This window comes from Pongo pygmaeus, chromosome 4, assembly GCF_028885625.2.
Source record: "Pongo pygmaeus isolate AG05252 chromosome 4, NHGRI_mPonPyg2-v2.0_pri, whole genome shotgun sequence".
In the NCBI taxonomy this organism is placed as follows: Eukaryota; Metazoa; Chordata; class Mammalia; order Primates; family Hominidae; genus Pongo; species Pongo pygmaeus.
The window spans coordinates 147,447,079-147,466,317 of record NC_072377.2 but is presented as its reverse complement, the minus strand read 5'-3'; the positions used below and the strand labels follow the sequence as shown (position 1 = coordinate 147,466,317).

Sequence of the window (19,239 nt, the reverse complement as noted above, 5' to 3'; positions counted from 1 at the left end):
TAGGTTATCTGGGTGGAAAGTATTCTGGAATTCTTTGTAATATTTTTGTAACATTTTTATGTCAGAAATTGTTTCAAAATAAAAAGTTTAAAAAAAACTTTTAATGAGCTAATGCAAACACACACATACAACCAAGCCTCTGATAAATTCTTGACTTGCCAAAATATCATCTTCCAGATGGAGGAAACAAAATAGAGAACTCTTAATTTGGCCTTAATTCTGAATCAAATGAGCAACCAGCTGGCGATAGAAACCTTCAACGTTGCGGCCTCCCTCACATCAACCTCCTCAGAGGAGACTGGGCAGTAGTTAACCCAGGCCACAAAAATGGAGGAAGGAAATTCCAGAAAATATAAAATTGTGTGTAGCGTTAACAAAAGGAGAGCAGGCAGAACAGAGACTGCCCTTTAGAATAGAATAGGTATAGAGAGTGGCAGGCATCTTCCATCTCTTCTCTGAGATAGAAGCACAGGTAGAAAGGCTGAAAGAGCACACACGTCAGCCAGGCAGAGACCCATACCCCTCAGGGAGCTTTTCTAAGCTGAGAACTCTTGCATTGGTTAGACATGGCAGCTCCTGTGGCTCCTTGAGATGGGATGGGGTACTTTTCTACTCGGGAGTTAGAAAGGACTTGGTAGCACTGGGGGAAATACAACAAGTTACTGGCTGTTGTCAGAGAGACGCAGAGGATCCGTGGGTTCCCTGTCGGATCACACAGCCTGGTGAATAAGAACAGCACAGGTGAGAGGTAAGGAGTGCATATTTGGCTGCCACACCCTCTGTTACTCACTGCTCCAAATCTGAGCAATGTTGTGGCGGGGCGGGGGGGGGGGGGGGGTGCTGCTAGAAAATAGGATACACCAGCCAGGATAAAGCAGGAGAATCCTAATCAGTTAAGGAAAGAACACAAGAGAAAATTAGGTTTGTACCTTGGGCTTTTGGAAGCAGAACTGAGTAAAACAATGGGTATAATCCCAAGGCCAGAAACTCAAACAAGGAATACTACTACTTTGCATGACATGAATCATGTGCCAGACACTGTTCTAAGTACCTTACATACATTTTGTATAAAAAAGGATAAATATAAACGGCCAATAAACATGAGAAAAGATTGTCAATCTCATTAGTAATCTGAGAAATACAAATGAAAACAAGATACAATTTTCTACTCTCAGGTTGATACACACACATATACATACACATACAGGCTCATCAAATGCAGAAGTGGCAAAGGTGTGGAGAAAATGGGCACCCTCATAAGTGACTGGAAGGAGCACAATTTGGTGCTTTTTTGTGGGGCTATCTCTTGGCAATATCTACTGGAATATTAAATGTGCATACCATTCAACCTAGTAATTCCACTTGATACGTATCCTAGAAAAATGTTCAAAATAGTAAACAGTGAAGTTCATACAAGGATTTCCAAGCCATTGTTCATAATGATGTCATCAAAAGCTGAAAACAACCTAAATGTAAAAGACTAAGGGTCTAATAATCTATTACTAAAGCTATTATTATGTCAAAAATGCTACACAACAGAAGGGTTTATTTCTAGATGTGCAGGTACAGGAGTAAACACACAGGAGAAGCTCTGGAGGGAATCACACTACACTTTTAACTCTAGAGAGGGACTTCTCCCTCACATTAGAGCTGAGGATAGCAGGCTCTACAAACCCAGGCAAGACTACATAATTGCAACTAATGCCAATGACAAAGAAAAAGTCATTCTTTAGATGGCCAAAGAATAAATGAGACTCACAGGGACCCCCACCAGTAGGATTTTTATTTAATAACAAAATTAACGTGCACTACAAAAAATTCAAGCAAATTAAGAAGGTTCAAAAAGTCTCACAACTAATCCTATTCCCCAAAGGTTAAGTTAATATAGACAAAAATAATGGCAAAAGATTAAAGAAGTACATGTAATCAAAATTAAAATAAGAGGTGCTCAAGCCTATAAAGGTAGTGGTACGAAGATAAAATCAACAATGATCTGAGGCTTGCAAAAAATGCTAAAGACAATCAAAGGGGCTTTTGTGCTATATTTAGAACCAATAAATTAATAAAGAAGTGAGAATAATGAACAGCGGATTTCTGAACATCCTTAAAGGTAGGTGGGCATTATGGTCTAAATGTGTGTGCCTCCCCCCCAAAAAAATTCATGTATTGCAAACCTAATCATTAATGTGATAGTAACAGAAAGTAGGGCCTTAGGGGGTGATTATGTCATGACAGCGGAGCCCTCATGAATAGGATGGGTGCCCTCATAAAAGAAGCTCCAGAGAGCTGCCCTGCCCCTCTACTGTCTGAGGACACAGATAAAAGGTGCCATCTATAAATCAGAAAATAGGCCCTAACTACACACCAAATCTGATGGTGCCTTGATTTTGGATTTCCCAGATTCCAAAAATGTAAGAAATAAATATGTATTTCTATACTACCCAATTTATAGTATTTTGTGATAGCAGCCTGAATGGATTAAGACAGCAGGGAATCTTCAGGAACCAGTCGCAGATAGGAAGTCATGACAAGCCAACCATACTTTAATATTCCTTAGGTTTATCTAATGATTTGACAAATATTTAGTGAACACCTACGCTGGGCCAGACACTATGCGCCAAAGCCACAAAGACAAAAAATCAACGCACATGTTCTTATCACTTCAAGATCACAATCCAGGACAGGCGCAGTGGCTCACGCCTGCAATCCCAGAACTTTGGGAGGATGAGGCAGGTGGATCACTTGAGGCCAGGAGTTTGAGACCAGCCTGGCCAACATGTTGAAACCTCGTCTCTCCTAAAAATACAAAAGAAGATTAGCCAGGTGTGGTGGCACATGCCTGTAATACCAGCTACTCAGAGGCTGAGGCAGGAAAATTGCTTGAACCTGGGAGGCAGAGGTTGTAGTGAGCTGAGACCCTACCACTGTACTCCAGCACCGGCAACAGAGTGAGACTCTGTCTCCAAAACAACAACAACAACAACAACAACAAAAACCCACCACAATCACAATCCAGCAGGCAGACAGACATTAATCAAATAGTCCCACTAATCAATGTATAATTCCTGACTGAGTTAAGCACTTCATAGGAAAAGTCTCTAAATATATTTGCAAAGAATGAAGAAGTGAGGTCTAGAGAGAGGATACAGGGAGTCCATGAACTCAGAGTGGGAACAAAAAAATTTTTTATTTTCATTAACTTCTAAATTTATTGTTTCCTTCAAATATGAATGCAGGCAACACACCACAGTAGTACCTGTGACTTTGTCACCAGTAGAAATCCATGTAGCATTACTGTATAGGCAGACAGCCCAAAATATCACTTATAGAAGTTATCACACCTGCCCAGATATCTTATTTCATGTTTATTGTATCATAAATGTTTTAATACTTTGATAACTATATTTCTATATAATTTTTTCCTTTGTAACCATGTATTTTATTTTATACATGTAAAAGCATTATTCTGAGAAAGTATCTAAAGGCTTTACCTGATTGCCAAATGTATCCATGGCACAAAAAATGTAATCTCTGAGCTAAATTCTGGTACAAGTAGGTAAATATGTGTCAAGATGAACCATAAAATCAAGGAATTCGGGTCTCAGATAACAAAGGCAACTCAACTCCCTAAGAAACAATTTTGGTCATCCTCCACCCTTCCCTTTAGTTTTGACTCTAGTTGTTTAACAAATACTTGCTGAATGTTTACTCTGCCAGCCACTGTGCTAGGCAATGGGGAAAGTACAGAAAAAAAAAAAAAAAAAGAAAAAAAAGAAATTTCTATTAATGTGACCCATCCTCATCTTAGTATCTTTACTACCCATCAGAGTGATTGCTGGACAATCTAAATATATTTGCTCAATGTTGAAAGAAGAATGTCTAAGACCTGAGTAAGTGCCACCAACATATATAAGTCATAAGGTTCAAGCAAAAATTCTCTGGCTATCAAAATTTCCATTTCTTAGAAAATTTCATCAACTCTCTAACATAAAACAATTTTAACTGACCTCTTTCTCTTTTCTCCAACCTTGTAACTCAGGTTGGTTAATTAAATATTTCCTAATTTTCATGAGAAATTGTTCTTCTGAATAATCTAACCAAAGAGAACAAGGACATAAGTGAATATTATTAAATGTAAGACTTCAGCGCACTGATGTGATATCATATGCACCTATTATGAAGTCCACCTAAATAAAAGCACTTACATGGCACAAAAATGAAGCTTGCAACAGGCTTCTCGATCCCGTTAAAGGAAAAGACACGCAAACGAAATAATATGAGGGGTATAACGTAATTTCCTAGCCATCGGGGGTGGGTGAGCATGGGAGACGGGGAAACAGAAACCACACTGGGGATTTCACTTTCAGACTCTTCACCCATTCATAGTACGTTATATTAAAAAGAAAGTTCACAATATCACTGATCATTGGAGAAATACAAATCAAAACTACAATGAGATACTATCTCATACCAGTCAGAATGGCTATTACTAAAAAGTGAAAAAATAACAGATGCTGGTGAGGTTGTGGAGAAAAGAGAACACAATTTACACTGCAGATGGGAGTGTAAATTAGTTCAACCATTGTGGAAAGCAGTAATGCGATTCCTCAAAGAACTTAAAACAGAACTACCATTCAACCTACCAATCCCATTGGGTATATACCCAATGGAATATAAATTTTTTTTTTTTTTTTTTTTTTTTTTTTTTTGAGATGGAGTCTCACTTAGTCGCCCAGGCTGGAGTGCAGTGGCGCAATCTCGGCTCACTGCAAGCTCTGTCTCCTGGGTTCATGCCATTCTCCTGCCTCAGCCTCCCGAGTAGCTGGGACTACAGGCACCCGCCACCATACCCAGCTAATTTTTGTATCTTTAGCAGAGACCAGGTTTCACCGTGTTAGCCAGGATGGTCTCGATCTCCTGACCTCATGATCTGCCTGCCTCAGCCTCCCAAAGTGCTGGGATTACAGGCATGAGCCACCGTGCCTGGTCAAATTCTTTTACCATAAAGACATATGCATGCATATGTTCATTGTAGCACTGTTCACAATAGCAAAGGCATGGAATCAACCTAAATGCCCATCAATGGTAGGCTGGATAAAGAAAATGTGGTAAATATATACCACGGAATACTATGCAGCCATAAAAAAGCATAAGATCATGCCCCTTGTGGGAACACAGATGGAGCTAGAGGACACTATCCTTAGCAAACTAACACAGGAACAGAAAACCAGATACCCCGTGTTCTCACTTATAAGTGGGAGCTAAATGAGAACACATGGACACACTGGAGCCTACTTGAGAGTGGAGGGCGGGAGGAGGGAGAGGATCAGGAGAAGTAATTATTGGGTACTAGGCTTAGTACCTGGGTGACAAATAATCTGTACAACAAAATCCCGTGACACAAGTTTACCTGCATAACAAACCTGCACACGTACCCCTGAACCTAAAAGTTAAAAAGAATTAAATAAAAAGAAAGCTCAGAAAGGAGTGAGGCCTGCATCGTCACACTAGAGCCTAGCAAGCTCACCCCATACCTTCTTAACTATCCATACTCTTTCAATCACTTATTTTAACAAAGAAAGAAAAACGCAAGTATCAGCCGCAGACTGGTGAGCTGAGGTTAGCATACAGCAGGATTATGAACTGCCAGGCCTGGGATGCATCATAGCAAAGGAGGCTAAAGATTACGTCCTGCTCCTCCAGTCATATCCTGAAAGTTCACACTGACTGCTAAATGAAATCACATTTTGCATACTATTGAAAGCAGTCCCTGCCCTGCACTCTGGTGAACTGGAACAAGGTGACTTGAGCTGTCTAAGTGAATCAAGTAATTTAAAAACAGAGCTAGAAATAGAACCCAGGTATCCCAATATCCATCTTCCTCTCCAAAAAGATAATAGTAAGAACTAGCTTTAAATGATCACTTTGCCATGTACAGGTATTTACATATATGTTGATCCTTACAAAGCACTCTTATGAGGTAAGGGCTATTATTATCACAATTTGCAGGTGAGGAAACCTGCTCAGAGAGACTGTCATTTTCCAATTTGAGAGTGCCAATAAGCAGTGGTGTAGGATTTAAACTTGGGCTGTGTGAGTGCACATTCTCAACCACCATAACATTCTGCTTCTAATCCTGAGATCTCATCTTAACAGTAATCAATGTTACTTTTTCCTTTAAATACTTTCCACAGCTCACTCTTTCAGATATTAGATGCAGAACATATGCAATACAATTGCCCATTTATTCCAGGAGTTCTAGAAGCACTAGGGGGTTAGAGCTTGGGCACGGTAGAGAAAGGTGAGAGAAGACACATTTTGTTCAGCCCCAAAATCCACAAAGACAAAAACAGAAGATATCTTTAAAATGGAGGTGAGCAGAAGGAAGTAACATTGTCTTTTACTAGAGGAGTGGTTTTTCCTTAGCCTCTTCCTTCTTTTCCCTTCGTCCATTGCTGTAGCCACAGCAGAGTAACTCTACTTAGAAAGTAAAGGTGGATACCATTCAACTGTGACTTCCTAATAATTCAGCAACAATTTTTTGTGTGTTGCAGCAAAAATAGCACAGAACTGGAAGCTAACAGATCTCAATTATCTATCTGAGATCAACCAATTACCAGCCTTTTTTAGGCAGTGTTCCCTCTTCCATAAATAAGGGTATGATATTGACTTACGTGTGGGCTTGCTTCTTCCTGCTCCACAGCTATGAGATTGAGCCATAAGAAATTGCCAATATCTGGCTATTTTTGACCTACAAGAGTGGTGATTTCCTAATACACAGACTTACACACAATTGTTGACGTTAAAGTATCTGTTTCTTACCTTCTTAATCTAATTCCACCTAATTCTAGCATCTGCCAAACTTCATAACTTGTGGCTGTCAAAAGAGATTCAAGTACCAGCTCAAAGTGGAGAAATATTTAATTTAACTAAAGAATCCTTGAAATGTGAAGGAGGACTAATACATCTAAAATAAGGAGGTGATATAAGCAGTTCCAGAAAGACACCACTAATCACAGCTAAGGGGATATATGGAAATGCAGTTTTAAGAGGCTATGCAAGCCCTGAAGCTGTGGATCACCCTGAGTCTCCCTGGCTTCCTGAGCCATCTTTTCCATAGCAGAGGGATATTAAATACTTCGAGTTGGGTGTGCATATGTTGGCAATGATGATGGGCTGGTAGTAATTCTATTCTACTTTCTTTTAGCAAACATGCTTACCAGCAATATGCAACGAGAAAAGGAGAGACAACTTTAGTTATTGGAAACTCGCCAAAGAAAATCTGCTGTCTCTAAAATTTTCCTGAGCTGTGGTATTTATGCAGTTTGAACTAAGGTTTCCATGTCCAATTTAATATGAAAAGTCATCTGTTCCCAAGCCTTAGACAATGGCCACACAAAAGTAAAACAAAAGCTTATGTAGTTGCAACAGTGAACCTATTGTTTGTCAACCCAGATTTAACAGAAAGTGAAAAAATCCAGCAGAATCATTTCAAAGCTTTATCTGACTATCTGACTAGCTAACTTTGTTGTTTTTTAAAGTTATAATTTCATACTATTATAAAAATAGTAGTGTCCTGTGAATCTTTCGCCCTACTTCCCCCCATAATCCAATGATACTATCTTTTAAAACTATAACATAGCATCAAAACCAGAAAACTGTCACTAGCACAATATTGTTAACTAGACTATACACTTTGTTCAAACTCCATCAGTTTTGACATGAGTTCACCTGTGTGTATGTAGGATTGTACAGAAGTATACACATATACTTTGCTGTAGTTTCTCATAACTACTTTAATATGGTTTCATATAACTAACCACCAAGATCAAAACACAGAACTATTCCATCACCACCAAGGACTTGCTTGTGCTACCCCCTTTATAGTTGCTTCCTACTTCCAATGTCCATATACCCTGGAAATCACTATTCCATTCTCCATTTCTAAAACTGTCACTTCAAAAATGTTACAAAATTAAAGTATTTTTTTTTTGAGACTGGTCTTTTTCATTTAGCATAATGCTCCTAAGATGCACCCGGTTGTTGTGTACCGATAGTTCATTTCTTTCCATTGCCAAACAGTATTCTATTGCATGGATATACTAGTTTGTTTAACCATTCACCCATTAAAGGACATCTGTAGTATTTCCAGTTTCAAGCTATTATGAATAAAGCTGCTATGAAGGAGGTTTATGCATACAGGTTTTTGTGCGAACAGTTTTCATTTCTCTGGATTAAATGCCCCAGAGCAACTGCTGTGTCATAGAGTAACAGCAATTTTTAGTTTTAGAAACTGCCAAGTGACTTGCCGGCATGGCTGTTTCATTTTACATTCCCACCAGCAATGTACAGAAGATCCAGTTTCTCTGCATCCTTGCCAGCATTCAGTATTTTCACTACTTTTAATTTTAGTCATTCTGGAAGGTGATAGTTCATAGTGGTTTTAGATTGCATTTCCCTAATGGCTAATGATGTTGAACATCTTTTCCTGTGTTTATTCGCCATATTCTTTTTGGTAAAATGTCTCCTTGTGTCTTTTGCCCTTTTTCTAATTGGACTGTTTCTCTTTAGCTGTTAAGTTTTGAGAGTTTTTATTTATTTATTTATTTATTTAATCCCAGATCTAAAAAGAACTAGATGTAAATAAGTCCCTTATCAGATATATGTTTTTGCAACTATTTTCTACCATTCTGTAGACTGCCTTTTCATCCTCTTAACAGGGTCTTTCACACACAAAGCAAAAGCTTTTAATTTTGATGAAGAAAATTTTAGCCATTTTTTATTTTATGGGTTGTGTATGCTTTCGGCATTGCATCTAAAAACTCTTCATCTAGTCCTAGATTCCACACATTCCTCTAAAAGTTTTAAAGTGTTACATTTTACATTTAAATCTATCATCCATTCTGAATTAAATTTTGTATAAGATAAGAGGTTTAAGTCAAGGCCTTTTTTTTTTTTTTTTTTTTTTTTTGCCTATGGATGTTTAGTTTTAAAAAGCACCATTTCTCAAAAAAACTATCCTTCCTCCATTGAACTGCTTTTGCACCTCTGTCAAAAATCAATTGGGCATATTTGTGTGAGTCTATTTCTGGGTTCTTTATTCTGTTCCATTGATCTACGTGTCTATCCCTCTGTCAATACCACAGTCTTGATTACTGTCATGAAAAAGAAAGTCTTAAAATAGGGTAGAGAGACTACTTCCAATTCATTCTTCTTTTTTAAAATTGTTTTATCTATTTTGGTTTCTGTGCCTTTATATATAAATTTTAGAACAAGCTTGTCTGTATCTATAAGAAATCTTGCTGTGATTCTAATAGGAATTGCATTAAACCTATAATAATTTTGGGGAGAACTGACATCTTTACTATGTTGATTTTTCCAACCCATTAATGTCTCTCCATTTACTTAGATCCTCTTTAGTTTCTTTCAGCAGCAGTTTGTAATTTCCAACACACAGGACCTCTACATGCTTAATTAGATTTATACCTAGTCACTTCATTTTTGGGGAGACTGACTATCAATGGTGTTACGCTTTTGACTTTGATCACCATATGATTATGGCTAATCTACAGAAATATGATTGATTTTGTGTATATGTCTATCTTGTATCCTGTGACCTTGCTGAACTCACCTACTAATCATAGAAGGGGTGTGTGTGTGTGTGTGTGTGTGTGTGTGTGTGTGTGTGTGCATGTGTGTGTGTGTGTGTGTGTGTTCCTCAGGATTTTCTACATAGACAATTGTGTCATCTGAAAGTGGGGGCAGTTGTATACCTTTCTTTCCACTCTGTATGCCTGTTATATTACTTTCTTGCCCTACTGCACTGACTAGGACTTCCAGTCCTCTGCTGAGTAAGAGTGTTGACAGCAAACACCCTCAACTTGTTCCTAGTCTTAGGGGGAAAGCATTCAGTCTTTTACCCTAATTATGATGTTAGTGGTAAACTTGGTGTTTCCACCCTTGGCCAAGTATCAGAGAGGAAGTTTTCTGAACATAAAATGTAAAGGAACATATATCTGAGAGTAAGTAGAAACTGTGCTGCTTTTCTTGACTAGTGTCTACCTCCTTCCCTCATACAACAATGCTTTTTCTCTCAGAGGAAGATGACCTTCCGCCATCATTTATACAGCTCCAGTGCAATGGGCACATGAGTAAGTTCTGGTCAATTCATCCATTCTAACCTCTAGACCAAGTAGTTAGTCCAATAAAATCCAAATAAAGAACTTTTTTGGAATGATTACAAAAAGCTCTCTTTCCACTAGACTTACAGATCAGGGATCAACAAACTATGTATGGGCCATGACCCAAATCAAGCCAGCCATCTGTTTTTGTAAATAAAGTTTTATTGAAACAAGGCTATACCTATTCATTTACATATTGTCCATGGCAGCTTTTTAGCCACAGCAGCAAAGTTAGTAGCTGCAACCGTGACCACATGGCCCACAAAGCCTAAAATACTATCTGGCCCATTACAGATAAAGGTTACTGACCCATGTTTTTAATAATAAGACGTAAGCTTGGAATGAATAGTAAGGAAGCATCTCACCACTCTATGAAAAGAACATGTTGGAAAATGAAGCCAATACAAAAGAGGAAACCAACTCCAAATATTATGTAAGTTCCCAGATTCGGATGAGCCACAGACTATTAGACTCCAGTATTTTTCAGTTATGTAACCCAATAAATCCAGCTTTTCCTCAAGTTTGAATTGAGTTTCCTACATTTGAATTAAAATAATTCAAATTTACTACATAGATAAAATCCATAATGCTTATTGTAGGAAGACAATTCTAATTTCTTCCTCCATTATATGTCCATCAACACCATAAAGACATTCAACATTTCTTTAGACTAGGATATGACTGTGTATTAAAAAAGTATGATTTAATGCTAAAACTAAATTTAACATTTAAAAATGAAATGTTGCAAAATCAACTGATTTGGGACTCATTCAGCTTTTCTTTGTTTTTCAACCAACCATCCTAAGGTATTATTGGACAATGAAAGAACAAAAAGAACAGAAACTAAAATTAACCCCCTCCAAAAAAAAAAAAAAATCCACCAACACCAAATAATCCATCAAAGAACAACTGAGATAGAAGTATAAAACAGAAGATACTTGCCACTATAACATCTCCCTGAAATAAGGCAACGACACTAACACCGACTACAGAAAGAGCTAACTAGAGAAATCCAAAGCTCCCACGGGGACAGATTTAACTAATTAGGGAGATGGTGATTAAAGCTGGAGCTGCTAATTGTCTACTGGACATATATCTCTAGTAATGTCCCCTAGAGGCTTTCAGCAATGGGAGACAAAATTAAGCCTAGTATTACTGTCAATTAAACAGACATCATTTGTCTATATTTATCTCTCTCTTTAGGAAACTAAAAAGCACACAGAAGTGTGGTTTTCAGTGCAAGCTATATGCTCCTGTGAGGAAACAATTTTATATCATGTTTAGAAACAAAATTATTTTGTGTTTAAACTTGTTTTAATTTGTACATTCTGGAGCAAGAAGATGTTTCTTTCAACAGCACACTTTCCATCTGCAGAGGCCAGATGTTAATCTACAGGAAAACTGAAGTGGTTAGTAAGAAGACCAATTATACACAGACAGAGAACAAACAACTAAGTGGTGGGGAGAGAGGATGGGGAGGCTTAAAATGGAATTAATTGGTGAGGCAGTTTTGGAACTCCGGCTTATCGGGGGCAGAGGGAGAGATAGCAGTGGGTTCGGGTTTTTTTGTCGTAATTTGGCTTTTTTTGCCCATACCAAGAATAGAATGCCATACAGGATTGTTCTTCCTGGGCATTTCCTCCCCTATGAGTTGAAGAATCATTCAAGGGAGTGAGTGAAAGTACTGTAAAAATGAACTGAGAATTCTTAGAAGGCAATTTGAAATTTTATCTCCATTAAAGATGAAAACCAAATATGTCTAAGATTAGACATGGGTCAAATTCTAGCTTTGCCACTAGGATGGAGACTCCCAACTATTCACAGTATCCTTTCTCCTCTTCTTCTTTGAAGTAATAACATGTCCAGGGTCCTGGCAGGGCCCATGACTGCCTATGTACAGCCTAGGTTTCCCAGCCTACTTTGCAGGTAGATGTGGCTGTACCATTATGTTTGAGCCAATGGAAGTGACGTGTGCATCTTCTGGGTCCTTCGAAATGCTTTCACCCTCATTTTCTGGCTGGAAAATGGCAATGACTAGAGCAATGTGGGAAGCCGTGGGCTGAGGATAGCAGAATGACCCTACTAGGCATGGACTCCTCCCTTCTCGGCTCTAAGAGAGAAATACACTTATCTATCTTACATAAGCCACCATACTTCGGAGTCTCTCTGTTATAGCAACCTAGCCTGTACCCTACTAATACAGCCATTTACCATCTGTGCTACTTGGGCAAGTTATTCAACCTCCCTAAGCTTCAGTTTCCTCATCTATAAAATGGAATCACAGCACTTATTTCATTAAGTGCTAAGAGAAATAAACAGGTTAAGAGATGTAATGTGCTCAATCCTGTGCCTAACATGTAAAAATGTGCTCAACAAATGGTAGATAATGCTAGCAAAAAGAAAGACCTACTTGGGAAGCTTCTTTCAAAGGCCTTAGACATCAAACAGCTATTGTGCCCACAAAGCCTCAAAGGTAGAAATGTGTATCTGCTTTTGAGGGTTCCTATGGGTAACAACGTATTCAGAGATAATCAGCTATCTTATATTTTAGCCCAGGAGAAGAATTAAGATTAAACAATGCTAAATTATAGTTTAGCAAACTGTGTCTAAATCATTAAGAGATCTTGCTCTACATTATCAAATGTCATACAATGTCATACAATACTAGCTATTTCTTTATGCTTAGTTGACTACGTCCCATGTTTGTATAAAATATGGCGGAGTAGAAAGGTACATAATCTATGTTGCCAGACCATCTCACCAGGGTAAGCTGAGAAAGAGACACACAAATCAGCTGGCATTATCCAGCTTGACGCAGAGTTCTATAGTCAATGGAGCCCATGGCCTACTTCTTCCTTGCACACATTTCCTCCCTTTGGACAGTACCTGTGTAAGTATCAATTATTGTCCCTTTGGCATTGTAGATTCTTTTTCTCTTTTGTTGGTGGCACATGGTTAGACTGTACTCTTATGATTTCTGCAACCTTGAGATTTGCTGAACACTGGAGTTGAGATCCTTGGAACTAAGATAAGATGACTACAATGATTCCAGGGCTCTTACGGATTTTACACGTCACAAGATGCAGAACAACTACAAGATTACATCACCCAGCTCAGGCCAGCATCGCTGAAATGGCAGCAGGGATCATATTACCAGGCTCACCTCCCTCCATCCACCCTGATAATGTCCCACTGCTTATAAGGGGAGGTAAGTTACTATGGGAGGCTGAACCAGAAGTCAATGATAAAAGATGGGAGTTCTGGTGTAATTCTATGCCGAAGCCATGCCTTAGGACAGAGAGGCCAAAGCTCAAGAACTACATCTATACAGAAGCAATATCAATATCCACAAACATAAACCTAGGAATAAAAAACCACCTCTGGTACATTGGTTTCAAGAACCCAAGGCTTTAGAACAGCAGCAAAAATCACTGCACTGGGGAAGCAACAAACAACTCAGGGCCTTCATTCTTGCTCTACTTCCCTGAATTGTTACTTACAGGTTCCCGGCCATCCATGGCTTCCATCCAGAGCCTCCGGTCCTCTTCCGACAGTGCTTGCATGGTGATAACCCCCGGCCTGCAGAGAAAGGAGGGACATGGATATGAAACCAGTGCCACATGTAGAGAGATTGGTGAAGGCAAATCTTAAACATCCACTCAAAAGAGTCAGTGGTTGCTAGGGTTAACAACACAAAGAGGGGCACAACACTCGGCTTTACTAAGCCACCTTCTACTCTCAGAAAGAACGGCCCAAATTCCTATCAGTCAGCCCATCTCCCTCAGAGAGGCAGAAACACAGAAGACTTGATCCTATTTTACAGGTAAGGGACATAGAGGAGTTAAGTGATTCCTTTAGACGTTGTTCAGGTCCTTGAAATCTTATTCTTTTCTAGACCTCAAAATGCTTAACAGAGTATTTTACTCACAGTAGAAATGCAATAAATGTTTGTGGAAGTGAATGGAATTACTGGACTCAAGATAAAAAAGAGGAGAAAACATCCAAGCTGGAAGCATGCCTGTCTCCTAATATCTAGTCCACTGCTTCTAAACTGCTTCAGACATGGAGAAGTTTTATGGTGTCATCATCTTGGTAGTTATGATTAAATGTGCACAGTATTTTTTTAAAATGAATACTTAATCATGTCAGGTGCTAAGTGCTTTACATGCATGAGATCATTTCACTCACTGAAATCTGCTTGCTCTCTAAAACTGAGCACAAGCCCTCCAGAAGACATGCACACAATATCAAAAGGGTTTTGTTCAGTTCCCATCACAAATGGTACTCCACAAGAAAAAGAGACTGCGCCATAAAAACCACCTTGGGAGAAGCGGCTGAAAGCCCTCTATGCCCATTAAAGCAGGAGTTCTTCATTTAGGGTGAAGATAGATCCCAGAGTGTCCCCAAACCACCTCCTCCTCTCCCTCAAATGTATGTGGATTTTTCTGTAGAAACAATTCAAATTGTCCGTCAGATTCTCAAAGAGAACTGCAACCCTCAAAAAGTTAAGAATTGCTAGTTAAAACCATCCTCTTTAAAATCTGAGACAGCCTAAAAAGGAGGAAGAGGTCCACTGGGCAAGAACTAAAGTCCGACTCCTGTCTGAGTACACAAACACTGCTAATGATCATACAACAACATGGTATTAAAACCACAAAGGCTGAGCAACACCCTGAGCAGCACAGGCCTGGGCCCCATAAGCACCCAAGCCTGGTCATTCTCACCCGCCCATCATCTCTGCTTCTGGCTTATAGCTATAGTTCCAACGAATATGCTAAACCTATCTGTGTTTAACACAATTTAAAAGTCACATTTGATTCTTTTCATTAATCATTCCTCGACATCCCCTTAAAAAAAATTTAGAGCCGTGGGCATGTAAATACAGACAGGTTGGGGATACAAGGGGCATGGGGTAGGGGTGTGAATGTATGAGGGTGTAAATGTGTATGGGGTCGGGAGAGACAGACAGAGGGAAAGCATGCAAACGAGCAAGAGAAGGGAGTGAGAAAATAAGCAAGAGACAGAAAGGGGAGTGGGGGTGTATGTGGGTGGGATGTGTGGGCAGCTAGATGGGTGGGCATGTTGATGATGGTGGAACACTGATCCCAAGAGGATGGTCATTCCCATGAAGGTCACACTGGGACTGGCACCATAATACAAAGATGACTCAGAAGATGGAATAACTCTTCTCTCCATGAGCACCTTCCAGGACTCTCCCTCCTCTTCTCAGAAATTCTCATTCTCAGACCCAACCAAGTGCCCACTTCCCACCATCAACCCATTCAGTGTACCAGACTCAGTGGGTATCTGCAGACAGCTGACAGTGGTGGCTCCACAGAACTGACCCTGTGGCTTGAGGGCACAATGAACTGATTCTACCCTTCCACCTTTCTCTAAAGACCAAGTATGACATCTTAATAGCTTTGAAACAAAAAGCCTCTGCAGCTACTGTCTATTGCAGAACTCTCAAGTCCCCGGTTTTGGGTCTTTGAATGTTGCTGTAAGTGCTGCTGCTGTACCACCTGCTTCAGAATCAGACATTACCTTAACATGGAGATTCCAGCCCAACCCCACTCTACTCAATCTGAACCGGGCTGTGCCTGGGAACTTGGATTTTAACCAACTCCCCAGGTGATCTTGATGCAGAGTTAAGTTTGAGGCCCACACCCTGGGCTGTCCACTCCATCCCCAGTCTTTTCCTTCCTGTTCCCCCTGCCCTAGAGAGCAAAGTTACCCTCCTTTCTGCAGTGAGGTCAAGGAGCCAACACGTCTCTAGTTCGTTTCCTGCTAGTGGCTCACCAGCAAACAGTGAGATCACAAGAGCTGTCTACATACCAAGGTCTCAGGGGCTCACATATATTACATCAACTTCATGGCACACAGTGTGAGATTTCCACCCCGAGCCACAAAGAGGAAGTTCGACAACCTCAGAGGCTGTGAAGGGTGGGCCACTTGGCCTTGGTAACCAGGAACATCAACAGGATTTGTTTTCATTCCAAGAAGAAATATCAAAATACAAGTTCTTTTCCACATGTGGTCTTGTTCCCTTTTGCAGGGGAAGTGGGGTAGGGGACGGATTCACATGTCTTGCATGTGAATTTCCAAGAACCAAGGTAAAAAGGGTAAACTATCTTTATTCTGGAGTAAAACAATAACTTTCTTTCCATATTTACCTTCCTTACGCCCCTACTAACAACTATCCCTCAAAACAAAATAAAACAAGCAAAACCCTCAACGACCCTCCACTTTCCATGTCAGTCCCTATACAATAACATACTTTGAGACCTTCTCTTACAGGATGCCAATTTAGTTCATGTTTGAAATGCATGTGGTTCTTCACAGCAAAAAATGGGCAGGGCAGGGGAGACAGAGAAGAGAGAGATTAAAAGTAGGAGGATAGGCCAGGCGCAGTGACTAACATCAGTCTCAGCACTTTGGGAGGCCGAGGTGGGCGGATCACAAGGTCAAGAGATCAAGACAATCCTGGCCAACATAGTGAAACCCTGTCTCTACTAAAAAATACAAAAATTAGCTGGGCGTGGTAGCACACGCCTGTAGTCCCAGCTACTCGGGAGGCTGAGGCAGGAAAATCACTTGAACCCGGGAGGCAGAGGCTGCAGTGAGCCAAGATCATGCCACTGCACTCCAGCCTGGCGACAGAGCGAGACTCCGTCTCAAAATAAAAAAAGAAGGAGGATAATATGGAATGAGGAAGGGAACATATAAAACAATGAAAGAGAAATGGAGTAAATGATCAGAGCTCTTTTTACCTCTACAAAGAATTGTGAGCCTATTAGACCCACTACAATAAAAGAACAGTAATAATTATAACCCAGCAGTATATGCCAGTTGCTGTGCTAAGCACTATATATAAATTAATTCACCTAATCTTCACAGCTATATCATGAGAAAAGTATATTCTTATTATTCCCCTTTAGCAGATGAGAAAACCAAGGCTCAGAGAGGTTAAGCATCTTGTCCACAATCACAGAGATGGCAAGATACGAGCCAGGATGTGAACACAGGCATTCCAACCCTTAACTCTTGTGCACAATGCCATGGCAAATGTGATGGCACCGCAGCCCCCAGAGAGCTCACGTTGACCACCCAAGTCCTCTGATGTCAAAATCAGCCATGCACTTCTGCAAACACCTTAGTGAGCTCCTGCACAGGATTACATGAGATTGAATGATAAAGAGCTCTGTAAAAACCTAAAGTGCTTCATAAATATGAGGGCTTACAACGCTACTCTAGGCAAACAGCTAATCCAAAACAAGAATTCAATAGCGTCCAGAATAACTGGGGCTTACTTTCTATAGAAGTGGTTCTCCATGTTTTATCTGTCTTAAAATACTCAAGAGATGGAAAGGCAATTAGTTTTTAAAAAAAAAACAAAAAAAACACACACACAAAAAGTCCTAATCATAAAGAAAAAATATTGAAAAATTGGACTTCACCAAAATGAAGAACTTACACTCATCAAAAGATGCATTTAATTACTTAATTACTTTTATTTAAAAAATTAAAAGTCAAACCATAGTGAGAGAAGATATCTGTAATATCTATCTCCTACAAGAATCATATCCAGAATATGTAAAGAATGCCTACAAGTAAGTAAGAAAAAATGAACCACCCAATACAATAAATACTTGAATAAGCACTTCATAAAAGAGGACATCCAAATGGCCAATAAGGCTAAGAAATAGAGCCCAAACTGATTACTTATGAGGGAAATGTGATTAAAACCACAATGAGATATAACAAGTACCCTCCTGAATAGAAGGCATTAGAAGGCCACCAATAACCAATACTGGCAAAAAATGTAGAGTAACTGGGACTCTCATACATTGCTGGTGGTAGAATAAGTTGATGGAACTACTTTGGCAATATCTGCTAGAACTAAACATACACCTGCCCTATGACCTAGCAATTCTACCTCTACATATATACTCAAGAGAAATAAGTGCATATGTCCACCAAAAGATGCATTCAGGAATACCTGCAGTTTTATTTAGAATAGCCAAAAATTGCAAAAACAACAACAAATAAATATCCATTGATAAATGGATAAACTGTTGTATATTTGAACAATGGCATACCATACAACAATTTTTTTAAAAAAAATAGTCAACCACTGCTAAATGCAACAACACGAATGAATCTCAGAGACATAATGATGAGGGAAAGAAGACAGACACAAAAGATTATGTGACTGTGTGACTCCACTTCTATGATGTTCAAATACTTGCAAAACTCATCTATGGCAACAGAAGTCAGAACAGTGATTTTTTTTTTTTTTTTTGAAAAGAGATATGGGCAATGACTGAGAAGGGGCACAAGGGTATCTCCTGAAGTGACAGAAACATTCTATATCTTCATCTGGGTGGTTACACAGTTGTGTGTGTATAAAAAGTTATTAAAATACAGACCTTGGATTCATGCATTTTACTGAGATTACACCTCAGTAAAAATTGTTTTAAATACCCAAGAGCTATGACTTCTCATCAATAACTTAGGCTCACTAGTTATCCTCATTCTAGTGCTTCCTAGATGTATAACCACAGCAGACTAGCAATTGAACTATTCTGTGCTACTCGTATTAACTACGTTTTAAAGAACAGTAGCATAGAGCAGTTCAATTACTTGTCTCCCAGCGTTATCAGGATTACACCTCAGGGCATGCTGGGAAGGTTACATGAGAAGTGTATGCGGCATTTCAAAGTGTCAGGCACACGGTGAATGCTCCAAAAATTAGTTGTAATCACAGGGGCAGGTAGAGGTGGGGTGAGCAGAACAGGATGGTAAGTATGGGGTAGGGTTAAAATTACGGCTGCAGAAGGGCAGGTGTGTATAGTTTCAAAAGGAAAAGAAACAACCCACAGGTGCTAATGACGTGTGTGATTCCCACTCCCAACATGCTCATACACAGCACTGAAATTCATGCCTCTACCACAAAGCACACAGGGCTGAGAGCTGAAGGGACACACCTGCACTGACATAATGGCCATTTCCTTTTTCCTCCTGAGTAACGCAACAAAGTGGCCTACCACTCCCTTTT

General features: G+C 39.5%; 1 protein-coding gene across 10 annotated transcripts in view; it reads right to left on the bottom strand.

Moving 5' to 3' along the window:
• The window catches only part of ARHGAP26 (Rho GTPase activating protein 26), a 454,090-nt gene that overhangs the window by 278,286 nt on the left and 156,565 nt on the right, over window positions 1-19,239 (bottom strand). For all 10 annotated transcript variants that reach the window (XM_054487310.2, XM_063665239.1, XM_054487312.2 and 7 more), the window contains exon 11: window positions 13,682-13,760. In XM_054487310.2, coding sequence (XP_054343285.1) covers window positions 13,682-13,760 — 79 coding nt within the window. The remainder of the gene's footprint in view (window positions 1-13,681; window positions 13,761-19,239) is intronic.